At 46.1% G+C, this 13,976-nt stretch overlaps 1 protein-coding gene across 3 annotated transcripts in view; it reads right to left on the bottom strand.

The window, feature by feature from the left end:
- Positions 1 to 13,488, bottom strand: part of LOC120046855 (exportin-1) — a 76,945-nt gene extending 63,457 nt beyond the window's left edge. The window contains exons 1-3 of one of the 3 annotated variants that reach the window (XM_038992418.1): positions 13,114 to 13,488; positions 10,857 to 10,988; positions 4,591 to 4,692 (exon numbers count right to left, since the gene is read on the bottom strand). In XM_038992418.1, the coding sequence (XP_038848346.1) occupies positions 4,591 to 4,692; positions 10,857 to 10,982 (228 nt within the window). In that variant the 5' untranslated portion in view covers positions 10,983 to 10,988; positions 13,114 to 13,488. The remainder of the gene's footprint in view (positions 1 to 4,590; positions 4,693 to 10,856; positions 10,989 to 13,113) is intronic. The other 2 variants (XM_038992420.1, XM_038992419.1) reach the window with 2 other exon arrangements.
- Between the last annotated feature and the right edge of the window lie 488 nt (positions 13,489 to 13,976).

The following is a 13,976-nucleotide window of genomic DNA, read 5'->3' as shown; positions in this document are numbered from 1 at the left end:
TTCCTCTACCCTAATGACTGACTGCAGTCTGTACCCCACTCCCTGTACCCTAATGACTGACTGCAGTCTGTACCCCACTCCCTCTACCCTAATGACTGACTGCAGTCTGTACCCCACTCCCTCTACCCTCATGACTGACTGCAGTCTGTACCCCACTTCCTCTACCCTAATGACTGACTGACTGCAGTCTGTACCCCACTCCCTCTACCCTAATGACTGACTGACTTCAGTCTGTACCCCACTCCCTCTACCCTCATGACTGACTTCAGTCTGTACCCCACTCCCTCTACCCTAATGACTGACTGACTTCAGTCTGTACCCCACTTCCTCTACCCTAATGACTGACTGACTGCAGTCTGTACCCCACTCCCTCTACCCTAATGACTGACTTCAGTCTGTACCCCACTCCCTCTACCCTAATGACTGACTGACTTCAGTCTGTACCCCACTCCCTCTACCCTCATGACTGACTTCAGTCTGTACCCCACTCCCTCTACCCTAATGACTGACTGACTTCAGTCTGTACCCCACTCCCTCTACCCTCATGACTGACTGACTTCAGTCTGTACCCCACTCCCTCTACCCTCATGACTGACTGCAGTCTGTACCCCACTCCCTCTACCCTAATGACTGACTGCAGTCTGTACCCCACTCCCTGTACCCTAATGACTGACTGCAGTCTGTACCCCACTCCCTCTACCCTAATGACTGACTGCAGTCTGTACCCCACTCCCTCTACCCTCATGACTGACTGCAGTCTGTACCCCACTCCCTGTACCCTAATGACTGACTGCAGTCTGTACCCCACTCCCTCTACCCTAATGACTGACTGTACCCCACTCCCTCTACCCTAATGACTGACTGCAGTCTGTACCCCACTTCCTCTACCCTAATGACAGTCTGTACCCCACTCCCTCTACCCTAATGACTGACTGTACCCCACTCCCTCTACCCTAATGACTGACTGCAGTCTGTACCCCACTTCCTCTACCCTAATGACAGTCTGTACCCCACTCCCTCTACCCTAATGACAGTCTGTACCCCACTCCCTCTACCCTAATGACTGACTGCAGTCTGTACCCCACTCCCTGTACCCTAATGACTGACTGCAGTCTGTACCCCACTCCCTCTACCCTAATGACTGACTGCAGTCTGTACCCCACTCCCTCTACCCTCATGACTGACTGCAGTCTGTACCCCACTCCCTCTACCCTAATGACTGACTGCAGTCTGTACCCCACTCCCTCTACCCTAATGACTGACTGACTTCAGTCTGTACCCCACTCCCTCTACCCTAATGACTGACTGCAGTCTGTACCCCACTCCCTCTACCCTAATGACAGTCTGTACCCCACTCCCTCTACCCTAATGACTGACTGACTTCAGTCTGTACCCCACTCCCTCTACCCTAATGACTGACTGACTTCAGTCTGTACCCCACTCCCTCTACCCTAATGACTGACTGCAGTCTGTACCCCACTCCCTCTACCCTAATGACTGACTGCAGTCTGTACCCCACTCCCTCTACCCTAATGACTGACTGCAGTCTGTACCCCACTCCCTCTACCCTAATGACTGACTGCAGTCTGTACCCCACTCCCTCTACCCTAATGACTGACTGCAGTCTGCACCCCACTCCCTCTACCCTAATGACAGTCTGTACCCCACTCCCTGTACCCTAATGACTGACTGCAGTCTGTACCCCACTGAAGCAGATGTAATAGAAAGTGCTGAACAGAGTCAAAGGGAATGAAAAGGGTAGACCTTGTGTAGGCCTGCCGTCAAAGCCTAGCAGTGTCAAGGTGCACAGGATGACACACCCCTTTTCCTCCTATTCCAACCAATCAACATAACGGAACATTAGGATTCATATCAATAGCAAGTAGCAACAACTTGAATTCATTCAATTCAATTTCTTTAGGAAAACAAAGTTATTTGAAAGCAGTTATCAATTATTTTTAAAAACAGATGTTCACAAGTGTTTTTGTCAAAAAATGATGCACTGTTGTCTCTTTTATTTTGTCAATAAATGGAGAGAAAAAAAAGGTGAATGCAGAATTTAGACAAATCCAAGAGGTGTTTTACCTTTTCTGATTCCTTCTTTCCTGTCTTTTCCTCTAAAGACCTCATTTTGGGACAAGTAATGAATTTGAAACTATAACAATACTGTTGGTAGATCAACTCAAGACATTAGTAATGGATGTCAGGGTTAAAGGGCAACAGGCAGGCAACAAAAAGGAAAAGGCAAACATTACCATCACTTTGAGGAACACTTCAAATTACATTTCATTTTGAACACTTATAGAAAATACAGAGATCTATACAAGAGCCTCTTTGATGGTTAAACAAATACTGGACAGGAGAGCCCTCCCTTTGCCCACCTTAATGTGTCTTTGTTTTGCCAAATAAACTAGACAGTAATACCTATCATTGGATTGACAAGTTGATTTGGACGTGTGCATAGGTTTTCAGTATGTAGAGCTATTTAAGCTGTACGCGAGTGCAAGGAAGGAACAGAGCTCACCAGCTTGTAGTCCTAAAAAACAGAAACGAGTTAGCATTTTATACCTCTGCTTCGTTGGCCCTTCCTATGGGGGAAATTAATGGGGCTTCGGGATATATAACAAAAATAAGGTCTGAGGTGACCACAGGCTTAGGAGAACTTCTATATGTTTTGTTCTATGAGCAAATATCAGTCAGTTCCCATGATGGTGGGAACTTTATGGACTATGAAGCCTTTATGTGCTCAAAATAAGTCTGTCGCTAACTGTCATAGCAATGGAACAACAACATTAGGTCGCAAAAATGTTCACGTCACTACCTAGCTAAACATGTTAGTTAGCTTTCTGCTTACCAGGATGGTATATTGTTTTGCTCCAGCCTGCAACCATAGCTCTTCAGCAGGAAGGTGCTTGTTTTATCGTTTCCCGAACGGTGTTGTCAAGAGGAGACTTCGGGTTCCTCTTATAAGGTAAGCTAAGCATGTTAGCTACGTTAGCTAGCTAGCTAGCTAGCATGGCATCTACCTCCTGTCTTCGTACCCCTTTACAACTAACCACACAATTTGGTGAGGCAAATATAACATACTAACTTAGTGGTATCACAACTAAGCCAGTCTCTGGCTGTCAATATCCCAGAGCTGTGTTACACGGCTATTTAACGGCTATTAAGTTGTGAAGCTGTGCATGCAGTGTATTTAACATGTTTACATGCAGTGTATTTAACATGTTTACATGCAGTGTATTTAACATGTTTACATGCAGTGTATTTAACATGTTTACATGCAGTGTATTTAACATGTTTACATGTCAGCACATCGGTAGTTTTTTTTTGATTACATAAATTCTTTTAAAAAATCACAAAAATGTATTTTAACTGATCAACATAATCTCATAGAACAAAACACAAGTTATATTTTCAGCGTTTAGACAACAAAAAAACTTTAAAAAAAACATGAATCTCCCCCATAGGCTTGCCCAACGAGCCACGGCAGATTTATCCTCCGTTAGTGCCTACAAAAAGACGCCGTTACTATTGCTCACTATGATTGTATTTACGTGTAGTGAGTCCCATACTAAGGTATTTCACTGTGGAGATGCCTAGTTTCAAGCTGACAGAGCGGGGTCCTGAGAACGGGGGTGGTAGGGGGTCTCTAAGGAGGAGTAACAGATTAAACCTACATCAGTGATACAACTCCCAAATCTATCAACACCAAAGACAGACCAAAACAACCAAAAATCCCTCCAGAAATATTCTATCAAAATTCTATCAAATCAGGTCATTTGTGACATAGGGAGAACGACAGGGCTCGGCAGACAGAACTACACGATGACCTACCATTGGGCTCGGCAGACAGAACTACACGATAACCTACCATTGGGCTCGGCAGACAGAACTAAACGATAACCTACCATTGGGCTCGGCAAACAGAACTACACGATAACCTACCATTGGGCTCGGCAGACAGAACTACACGATAACCTACCATTGGGCTCGGCAGACAGAACTAAACGATAACCTACCATTGGGCTCGGAAGACAGAACTACACGATGACCTACCATTGGGCTCGGCAGACAGAACTACCCGATAACCTACCATTGGGCTCGGCAGACAGAACTACACAATAACCTACCATTGGGCTCGGCAGACAGAACTAAACGATAACCTACCATTGGGCCCGGGCAGACAGAACTAAACAATAACCTACCATTGGGCCCGGGCAGACAGAACTAAACGATAACCTATGTTTGAGTGTGTGTGTTTTAGTTTGATCCATCAAACCCTGTTTAAAGTTGTTGTTCTATGTAAGACCGCTGCTGTTGATGCCATATGCTCCTCAAGGGAAAAAGGGCCTAAGTAAGTAATAACGCTGTACCTGCCATTTAGCAGACGTTTTAATCCAAAGCGACTTTTAGTCGTGTGTGCGTACATTTTACAAACGTGTGATGTCGTGAAATCGAACCCACTATCCTGGCGTTGCGAGCGTAATGTCTACCGACTGAGTGACGAGTTGTAACTAGCAGCAGCTGACTCCCTGACAGGCAGCGTGCTGCGCCCCTCCACCAGCGCTCCCTGCGGGTTTCACTCACTCTGGTGTTCATGCTCTGGGAGAACTCCAGTATGGTGTCCACTCTGGTCCATGCATCCGGGTGCTCTTTCAGCTGGGTCAGAACCTCCTGGGCCAGCCTTTGCTGCAATGAAGGAACAGGAATGGATGAAATACCATTTTGAAACATAGAGTGTGTGCCTCTCACACACACACACACACACACACACACACACACACACACACACACACACACACACACACACACACACACACACACACACACACACACACACACACACACACACACACGGCCTAAAATGAACACCCACCACCTGCCAAATGCGGGTAGATATTGGCATTGGCGAGTAAGATGTCCATTTCAAACCAAATCAAATTTTACTGGTCAAATACACATGGTTAGCAGATGTTACTGCGAGTGTAGCGAAATGCTTGTGCTTCTAGTTCCGACAGTGCAGTAATATCTAACAAGTAATATCTAACAATTCCACAACAACTACCTAATACACACAAATCTAACAAGTAATCTAACAATTCCACAACAACTACCTAATACACACAAATCTAAAGGGGTGGAATAAGAATATATACACTACCGTTCAAAAGTTTGGGGTCACTTAGAAATGTCCTTGTTTTTGAAAGAAAAGCACATTTTTTGTCCATTAAAATAACATCAAATTGATCAGAAATACAGTGTAGACATTGTTAATGTTGTAAATGACTATTGTAGCTGGAAACGGCAGATTTTTTATGGAATATCTACATAGACGTACAGAGGCCCATTATCAGCAACCATCGCTCCTGTGTTCCAATGACACGTTGTGTTAGCTAATCTAAGTTTATCATTTTAAAAAGGCTAATTGATCATTTGAAAACCCTTTTTCAATTATGTTAGCACAGCTGAAAACTGTTGTTCTGATTAAAGAAGCAATAAAACTGGCCTTCTTTAGACTATTTGAGTATCTGGAGCATCAGCATTTGTGGATTCGATTACAGGCTCAAAATGGCCAGAAACAAAGAACTTTCTTCTGAAACTCGTCAGTCTATTCTTGTCTGAGAAATTATGGCTATTTCATGCGAGAAATTGCCAAGAAACTGAAGATCTTGTACAACGCTGTGTATTACTCCCTTCACAGAACAGTGCAAACTGGCTCTAACCAGAATAGAAAGAGGAGTGGGGGGCCCCGGTGCACAACTGAGCAAGAGGACAAGTACATTAGAGTGTCTAGTTTGAGAAACAGACGCCTCACAAGTCCTCAACTGGCAGCTTCATTAAATAGTACCCACAAAACACCAGTCTCATCGTCAACAGTGAAGAGGTGACTCCGGGATGCTGGCCTTCTAGGCAGAGTTGCAAAGAAAAAGCCATATCTCAGACTGGCCAATAAAATGAAAAGATTAAGATGGGCAAAAGAACACAGACACTGGACAGAGGAACTCTGCCTAGAAGGTCAGCTAGCATAATTGCAAAAGGGTTTTCTAATGATCAATTAGCCTTTAAAATTATAAACTTGGATTAGCTAACACAACGTGCCATTGGAACACAGGAGTGATGGTTGCTGATGATGGGCCTCTGTACGCCTATGTAGATATTCCATTAAAAAACAGCCGTTTCCAGCTACAATAGTCATTTACAACATTAACAATGTCTACACTGTATTTCTGATCAATTTGATGATATTTTAATGGACAAAAAATTTGCTTTTCTTTCAAAAACAATGACATTTCTAAATGACCCCAAACTTTTGAACGGTAGTGTACATATAAACGTTGGCATTTTGGTTAAAAAAAATGAAATAAATAAGAAATATACCACATTACTTCTTACTAGTAATACATTTATTGTTTTAGACAGATTATAAATCATTCTCATCCATTTCTGCCATTTTTAACAGAAAAATATATTTTGTCTGGTAGAAAAATCTGAGTGACTGGTACACCAAAACATGAGTGGCTGGTACACTTTATGCCCTGCACACACACTCCACATTTAAAAAGGCAGATGCATTTCAACTTAAACCCTCACCAATGACAAAGTGTGATAGAAAAGCTGTCCTGTTAATACATCACAATTTCAGACATTATTTTCTGTAATACTAACTTGTATCTCTCCTTGTTCTTCTATCTGTCCCCAAACAGTTATAAGTAAAACTTAGTAAGGCACCTGGGCAAGCGACCATCAAAGCAAAACTACAACTCCCACAAAACTCCACTAACTTTGTGGTTACTTGACAACTTACAGTTACATTTTAGTAATTTAGCAGAGACTCTTATCCAGAGTGACTTCCAGTTTGTGCATTCATCTGAAGATAGCTAGGTGGGACAACCACATATCTCAGTCATAGTCAGTACAGTTGTCCTCAATAAAGTAGCTATCAGGAAAGTCAGTGGTAGTAAGGGGGGGAAAGTCAGTGGTAGTAAGGGGGGAAAGTCAGTGGTAGTAAGGGGGGAAAGTCAGTGGTAGTAAGGGGGGAAAGTCAGTGGTAGTAAGGGGGGAAAGTCAGTGGTAGTAAGGGGGGGAAAGTCAGTGGTAGTAAGGGGGGGAAAGTCAGTGGTAGTAAGGGGGGGAAAGTCAGTGGTAGTAAGGGGGGGAAAGTCAGAGGTAGTAAGGGGGGGAAAGTCAGAGGTAGTAAGGGGGAAAGTCAGCGGTAGTAAGGGGGGAAAGTCAGAGGTAGTAAGGGGGGAAAGTCAGTGGTAGTAAGGGGGGAAGTCAGCGGTAGTAAGGGGGGGAGAGTCAGTGGTAGTAAGGGGAGAGAGTCAGTGGTAGTAAGGGGGGAAAGTCAGTGGTAGTAAGGGGGGAAAGTCAGTGGTAGTAAGGGGGGAAAGTCAGTGGTAGTAAGGGGGGAAAGTCAGTGGTAGTAAGGGGGGAAAGTCAGTGGTAGTAAGGGGGGGAAAGTCAGTGGTAGTAAGGGGGGAAAGTCAGTGGTAGTAAGGGGGGAAAGTCAGTGGTAGTAAGGGGGGGAAAGTCAGTGGTAGTAAGGGGGGAAAGTCAGTGGTAGTAAGGGGGGAAAGTCAGAGGTAGTAAGGGGGGAAAGTCAGTGGTAGTAAGGGGGGAAGGTCAGTGGTAGTAAGGGGGGAAGGTCAGTGGTAGTAAGGGGGGGAAAGTCAGTGGTAGTAAGGGGGGAAAGTCAGTGGTAGTAAGGGGGGAGAGTCAGTGGTAGTAAGGGGGGAGAGTCAGTGGTAAGGGAAAGTCAGTGGTAGTAAGGGGGGAAGGTCAGTGGTAGTAAGGGGGGAAGGTCAGTGGTAGTAAGGGGGGAAAGTCAGTGGTAGTAAGGGGGGAAAGTCAGTGGTAGTAAGGGGGGAAAGTCAGAGGTAGTAAGGGGGGAAGTCAGAGGTAGTAAGGGGGAAAGTCAGAGGTAGTAAGGGGGGAAAATCAGTGGTAGTAAGGGGGGAAAGTCAGAGGTAGTAAGGGGGGAAAGTCAGAGGTAGTAAGGGGGGAAAGTCAGAGGTAGTAAGGGGGGAAAGTCAGAGGTAGTAAGGGGGGAAAGTCAGAGGTAGTAAGGGGGGAAAGTCAGTGGTAGTAAGGGGGGAAAGTCAGCGGTAGTAAGGGGGGAAAGTCAGTGGTAGTAAGGGGGGAAAGTCAGTGGTAGTAAGGGGGGAAGGTCAGTGGTAGTAAGGGGGGAAGGTCAGTGGTAGTAAGGGGGGAAAGTCAGTGGTAGTAAGGGGGGAAAGTCAGTGGTAGTAAGGGGGGACAGTCAGTGGTAGTAAGGGGGGACAGTCAGTGGTAGTAAAGGGGAAAGTCAGTGGTAGTAAAGGGGAAAGTCAGTGGTAGTAAGGGGGGAAGGTCAGTGGTAGTAAGGGGGGAAGGTCAGTGGTAGTAAGGGGGGAAGGTCAGTGGTAGTAAGGGGGGAAAGTCAGTGGTAGTAAGGGGGGAAAGTCAGTGGTAGTAAGGGGGGAAGTCAGAGGTAGTAAGGGGGGAAGTCAGTGGTAGTAAGGGGGGAAGTCAGTGGTAGTAAGGGGGGAAAGTCAGTGGTAGTAAGGGGGGAAAGTCAGAGGTAGTAAGGGGGGAAAGTCAGCGGTTGTAAGGGGGGAAAGTCAGTGGTAGTAAGGGGGGACAGTCAGTGGTAGTAAGGGGGGAAAGTCAGAGGTAGTAAGGGGGGAAAGTCAGAGGTAGTAAGGGGGGAAAGTCAGAGGTAGTAAGGGGGGAAAGTCAGAGGTAGTAAGGGGGGAAAGTCAGAGGTAGTAAGGGGGGAAAGTCAGAGGTAGTAAGGGGGGAAAGTCAGAGGTAGTAAGGGGGGAAAGTCAGTGGTAGTAAGGGGGGAAAGTCAGTGGTAGTAAGGGGGGAAAGTCAGAGGTAGTAAGGGGGGGAAAGTCAGAGGTAGTAAGGGGGGGAAAGTCAGAGGTAGTAAGGGGGGAAAGTCAGTGGTAGTAAGGGGGGAAAGTCAGTGGTAGTAAGGGGGGAAAGTCAGTGGTAGTAAGGGGGGAAAGTCAGTGGTAGTAAGGGGGGAAAGTCAGAGGTAGTAAGGGGGGAAAGTCAGAGGTAGTAAGGGGGGAAAGTCAGAGGTAGTAAGGGGGGAAAGTCAGTGGTAGTAAGGGGGAAAAGTCAGTGGTAGTATGGGGGGAAAGTCAGTGGTAGTAAGGGGGGAAAATCAGTGGTAGTAAGGGGGGAAAATCAGTGGTAGTAAGGGGGGAAAGTCAGTGGTAGTAAGGGGGGAAAGTCAGTGGTAGTAAGGGGGGGAAAGTCAGCGGTAGTAAGGGGGGAAGTCAGCGGTAGTAAGGGGGGAAGTCAGTGGTAGTAAGGGGGGAAAGTCAGAGGTAGTAAGGGGGGAAAGTCAGAGGTAGTAAGGGGGGAAAGTCAGTGGTAGTAAGGGGGGAAAGTCAGTGGTAGTAAGGGGGGAAAGTCAGTGGTAGTAAGGGGGGAAAGTCAGTGGTAGTAAGGGGGGAAAGTCAGTGGTAGTAAAGGGGGGAAAGTCAGTGGTAGTAAGGGGGGAAAGTTAGTGGTAGTAAGGGGGGAAAGTTAGTGGTAGTAAGGGGGGAAAGTCAGTGGTAGTAAGGGGGGAAAGTCAGTGGTAGTAAGGGGGGAAAATCAGAGGTAGTAAGGGGGGAAAGTCAGTGGTAGTAAGGGGGGAAAGTCAGTGGTAGTAAGGGGGGAAAGTCAGTGGTAGTAAGGGGGGAAAGTCAGAGGTAGTAAGGGGGGAAAGTCAGTGGTAGTAAGGGGGGAAAGTCAGTGGTAGTAAGGGGGGAAAGTCAGAGGTAGTAAGGGGGGAAAGTCAGTGGTAGTAAGGGGGGGGAGTCAGTGGTAGTAAGGGGGGAAAGTCAGTGGTAGTAAGGGGGGAAAGTCAGTGGTAGTAAGGGGGGAAAGTCAGTGGTAGTAAGGGGGGAAAGTCAGTGGTAGTAAGGGGGGAAAGTCAGTGGTAGTAAGGGGGGAAAGTCAGTGGTAGTAAGGGGGGAAGTCAGAGGTAGTAAGGGGGGAAAGTCAGAGGTAGTAAGGGGGGAAAGTCAGAGGTAGTAAGGGGGGAAAGTCAGTGGTAGTAAGGGGGGAAAGTCAGAGGTAGTAAGGGGGGGAAAGTCAGAGGTAGTAAGGGGGGAAAGTCAGAGGTAGTAAGGGGGGAAAGTCAGTGGTAGTAAGGGGGGAAAGTCAGAGGTAGTAAGGGAGGAAAGTCAGAGGTAGTAAGGGAGGAAAGTCAGTGGTAGTAAGGGGGAAAAGTCAGTGGTAGTAAGGGGGGAAAGTCAGTGGTAGTAAGGGGGGAAAATCAGTGGTAGTAAGGGGGGAAAATCAGTGGTAGTAAGGGGGGAAAGTCAGTGGTAGTAAGGGGGGAAAGTCAGTGGTAGTAAGGGGGGGAAAGTCAGCGGTAGTAAGGGGGGAAGTCAGCGGTAGTAAGGGGGGAAGTCAGCGGTAGTAAGGGGGGAAAGTCAGAGGTAGTAAGGGGGGAAAGTCAGAGGTAGTAAGGGGGGAGAGTCAGTGGTAGTAAGGGGGGAAAGTCAGTGGTAGTAAGGGGGGAAAGTCAGTGGTAGTAAGGGGGGAAAGTCAGTGGTAGTAAGGGGGGAAAGTTAGTGGTAGTAAGGGGGGAAAGTCAGTGGTAGTAAGGGGGGAAAGTCAGTGGTAGTAAGGGGGGAAAGTCAGTGGTAGTAAGGGGGGAAAGTCAGAGGTAGTAAGGGGGGAAAGTCAGTGGTAGTAAGGGGGGGAGTCAGTGGTAGTAAGGGGGGAAAGTCAGTGGTAGTAAGGGGGGAAGTCAGCGGTAGTAAGGGGGGAAAGTCAGTGGTAGTAAGGGGGGAAGTCAGCGGTAGTAAGGGGGGAAAGTCAGCGGTAGTAAGGGGGGAAAAAGGTCAAGTGTCGGTACTACTTACCTGTGTTCCGACCCCGTGGTACAGACAGTTGACCACGTTGTCCAACAGGTTGATGTCTAGTTTCTGGCTGAAGTCCAGCAGCTGCTGCGCTGCATGGTCTGCTAACACTGTCATAACTGCTGGCATAGAGCTCTGCAAGGATGGACAGCAAGGAGGGGGGTTAGAGTGTGTGTGTGTGTGTGTGTGTGTGTGTGTGTGTGTGTGTGTGTGTGTGTGTGTGTGTGTGTGTGTGTGTGTGTGTGTGTGTGTGATGACTGACAGAGGCAGAGAAAACATTCAACAGCAACAGGCAGAGAGTCATGTGAATGAATGGAGCATTCCAACCAGCTAACCACCTCTCCTAACCCCCTCCCCCTGCTTCCCATCCCCGGTCAGTCACACACACGCACAGGATGCTGGTGGCTCCTTAAATTGGTGAGGATGGCTCAAAGTGATGGCGGCAAAGGAATAAATGGAATGATATCGAACTCATCAAACACACGGTTTCCATGTGTTTGATACCATTCCATTACAGACATTAGTATGAGCTGTCCTCCTCACAGCAGCCTCCTGTGACACACCCCTCCTCCTCTTCCTCCTCCTCATCTCCACCAGTAAACAAGCATGACATGAGCTGGCCCCTTGCTCACTTTTTCCAATGAGTTATATCTTGTCACACAAACTACTCAAAGCTATAAATAAGAAAATACACTGAAAAACAAGTTTAGATCAGGCATATACCCTTTCCATAAAGGAACATTCTGACAGTTGTATTTTGACAATTCATAAAAAGCCTTTTCTGATATCGTTTAATCGTTTAATAAACAAACATGAAAGTTTGTCTGACATACTGAAAATATCACATGATCATGCCACCTCCAGAACACAATCGAACCACGTGCCACAGGACGTCACTTTGTTTACATCTGCACCTGACAGGCGTGGCTATTTTGAAGTTCAAACACACCTTAATTTAACAGTAAACACTGATGCATGTATGAGAATACTGAAATATGCTGCTTTATCGTCTTATATCCGATGCAATCAATCAGTTTATCTCGCTTGACACAACCACCAACTTCGGTTGATCGCTACAGTGTGACGGTGTAGATAACGTTAGGGAGTATTGGGTGCGTTCCAGGTCTATATAATGCCGCGTTCAAAACAACTGGGTGCACGGAAAAATACAAAGTCAAATCATGACGTCATTGATCTTCGGGTGGGAAAGTCGGAGCTCTAGAAAAAGGCCCGACTTCCCGAGTTTGATGACCATTCAAATCGATTTTAACCAGTCAGAGCTCGTTTTTTTCCAACACTGTAGTCGGACATCGGAGATGTACTAGTTCCCAGTTGATTTGAACACGGCAATAAAACAAGGGGTAAGCAGCCCACGTGATATTTATCCATTAACTGCAACACTTCGTAAACAATAACAAGTTAGCGAAACTGGATACAGGTAGGCAAGTTTACAAGTTCGTTTCAATTGGGGGGAAATTCAACTATCTCAATTCGATAGAAATAGTAAATACACACAGCACCACCAGCGCATTGCCCTGGCTAAATTCTGATTCGGTACCAAGCTATTGATACGACTGTCGTTGATGCCAAGACAAAAGGAAGTCTATGCCACCAGAGAGGACGTGTGGTCCTCCATAGCTAGCTGGCTATCATCACCCTGACTACCAGACACACGCCTCCCCAACCCCTCCCACTCCAAGCTTATTAAAGGGAAGGCTTGCGTCGTTCATTACCCAGCTAGTTAACTGTACAGCAAGTAATACACGCCTAACAAAACAGCTTTTTTTTTTATAAGTTTGAAAAGTAGCTATGACCCTTAATGCATCTTAATGTTTTTACATCTTACTAAAATAACAACTAACTTGCCGTCCAAACAGCGCACGAACACGGCGCATCACTGGTAAAGTTAGCACAATTAACGTTAGCAAACTAGCAACAAAATACATCCGCTCACACCACGGACGCTGTTTCTGAGGAAGGAGTGGACGAATGAATTCATTATTTTCTGTCCCCCCGGTCCTCAGCATTGCTTGCTATCATCACCACACACCACTCACACCCAACCCTAGCGGAGTTTCTCACACACCAGCATCCCTTGTAAAGTGCATCACACACCAACGTTACCACTTACTTACCTAACTAGTAGTTACACTTATTACTGATGCTCTCTGGATTTTACATTCCAAAAGTGAAATTAAAGTCTAAAATATATATTTTTACCCCTAAGTCAAATGCTACTTTGCACTCCTGAGTTACCTACCAAAAGTCCAAGCCTCTGACTGAAAGAAGATTGTCTTCCCCCCCAGGGAAGCTAGCTACAAGGCTATATACAATATCGTTGTTGTTTAGTCAGAAATAGGCTGGCTAACGTTACTGTTATCTCTGACACGTTAGCTGGCTCCAATTCCAGAACGTGTATTGATGTCTAGTTAATAAGGATCACAGATATGGATTCCGCAACTATTATCACGGCACGCTCACTAATATACTCCGATTCATTTTACGAAATAAAATAAACCTTGATTTACAATTTAATTCTTTACTATAATAATTTTGCAGCGGGGCGGTTTGAGAGATTGTATTCCTGCGCCTCTTCTCCTCGTTGAAGCAACTAACTCACATAACCGGTTGAAACCGGTTCAGACTGGGAGATTCCATCTCGGTTTAGTTTTCAGCCGATGGCGCCGCGGAAAGTTTGGACTAACGTCACGCCCACTTTACACTTCCATTGGTGGGGTTGTTTTTACGGACATCATTGCTTAAACTCTATTGGGTAACTCCATTGTCAATCAACTTAAATTCGTCCAGGCACCCACGCGACTGCTCCGCCCATGGTCAGAAAAAGAGGGCGGACTCCGATCAAGCAGAATGGACTTTTCGATGCCTCCAACGTGAATGGCAAATAGTGCTTTCAATATTGTTTTGCCATTGTGTGCGCGTTTGTTACAATCTACAATCACTTTGCAACTTGAGAAGTGTCGCTAGTATTGCTCAATAGTCTTGACTTGATTGACGTTTAGAGAAATGTATTTTTCTAACACTATATCCATTGCAAAAGGATGTGTGACTTATCAGAACAGCATTTCATTTCGTTATCGACCCAGCTCACCATCACGCTGTTTT

This window comes from Salvelinus namaycush, chromosome 4 (genome assembly GCF_016432855.1).
Source record: "Salvelinus namaycush isolate Seneca chromosome 4, SaNama_1.0, whole genome shotgun sequence".
In the NCBI taxonomy this organism is placed as follows: domain Eukaryota; kingdom Metazoa; phylum Chordata; class Actinopteri; order Salmoniformes; family Salmonidae; genus Salvelinus; species Salvelinus namaycush.
This window is presented reverse-complemented; position numbering and strand designations above follow the sequence as displayed.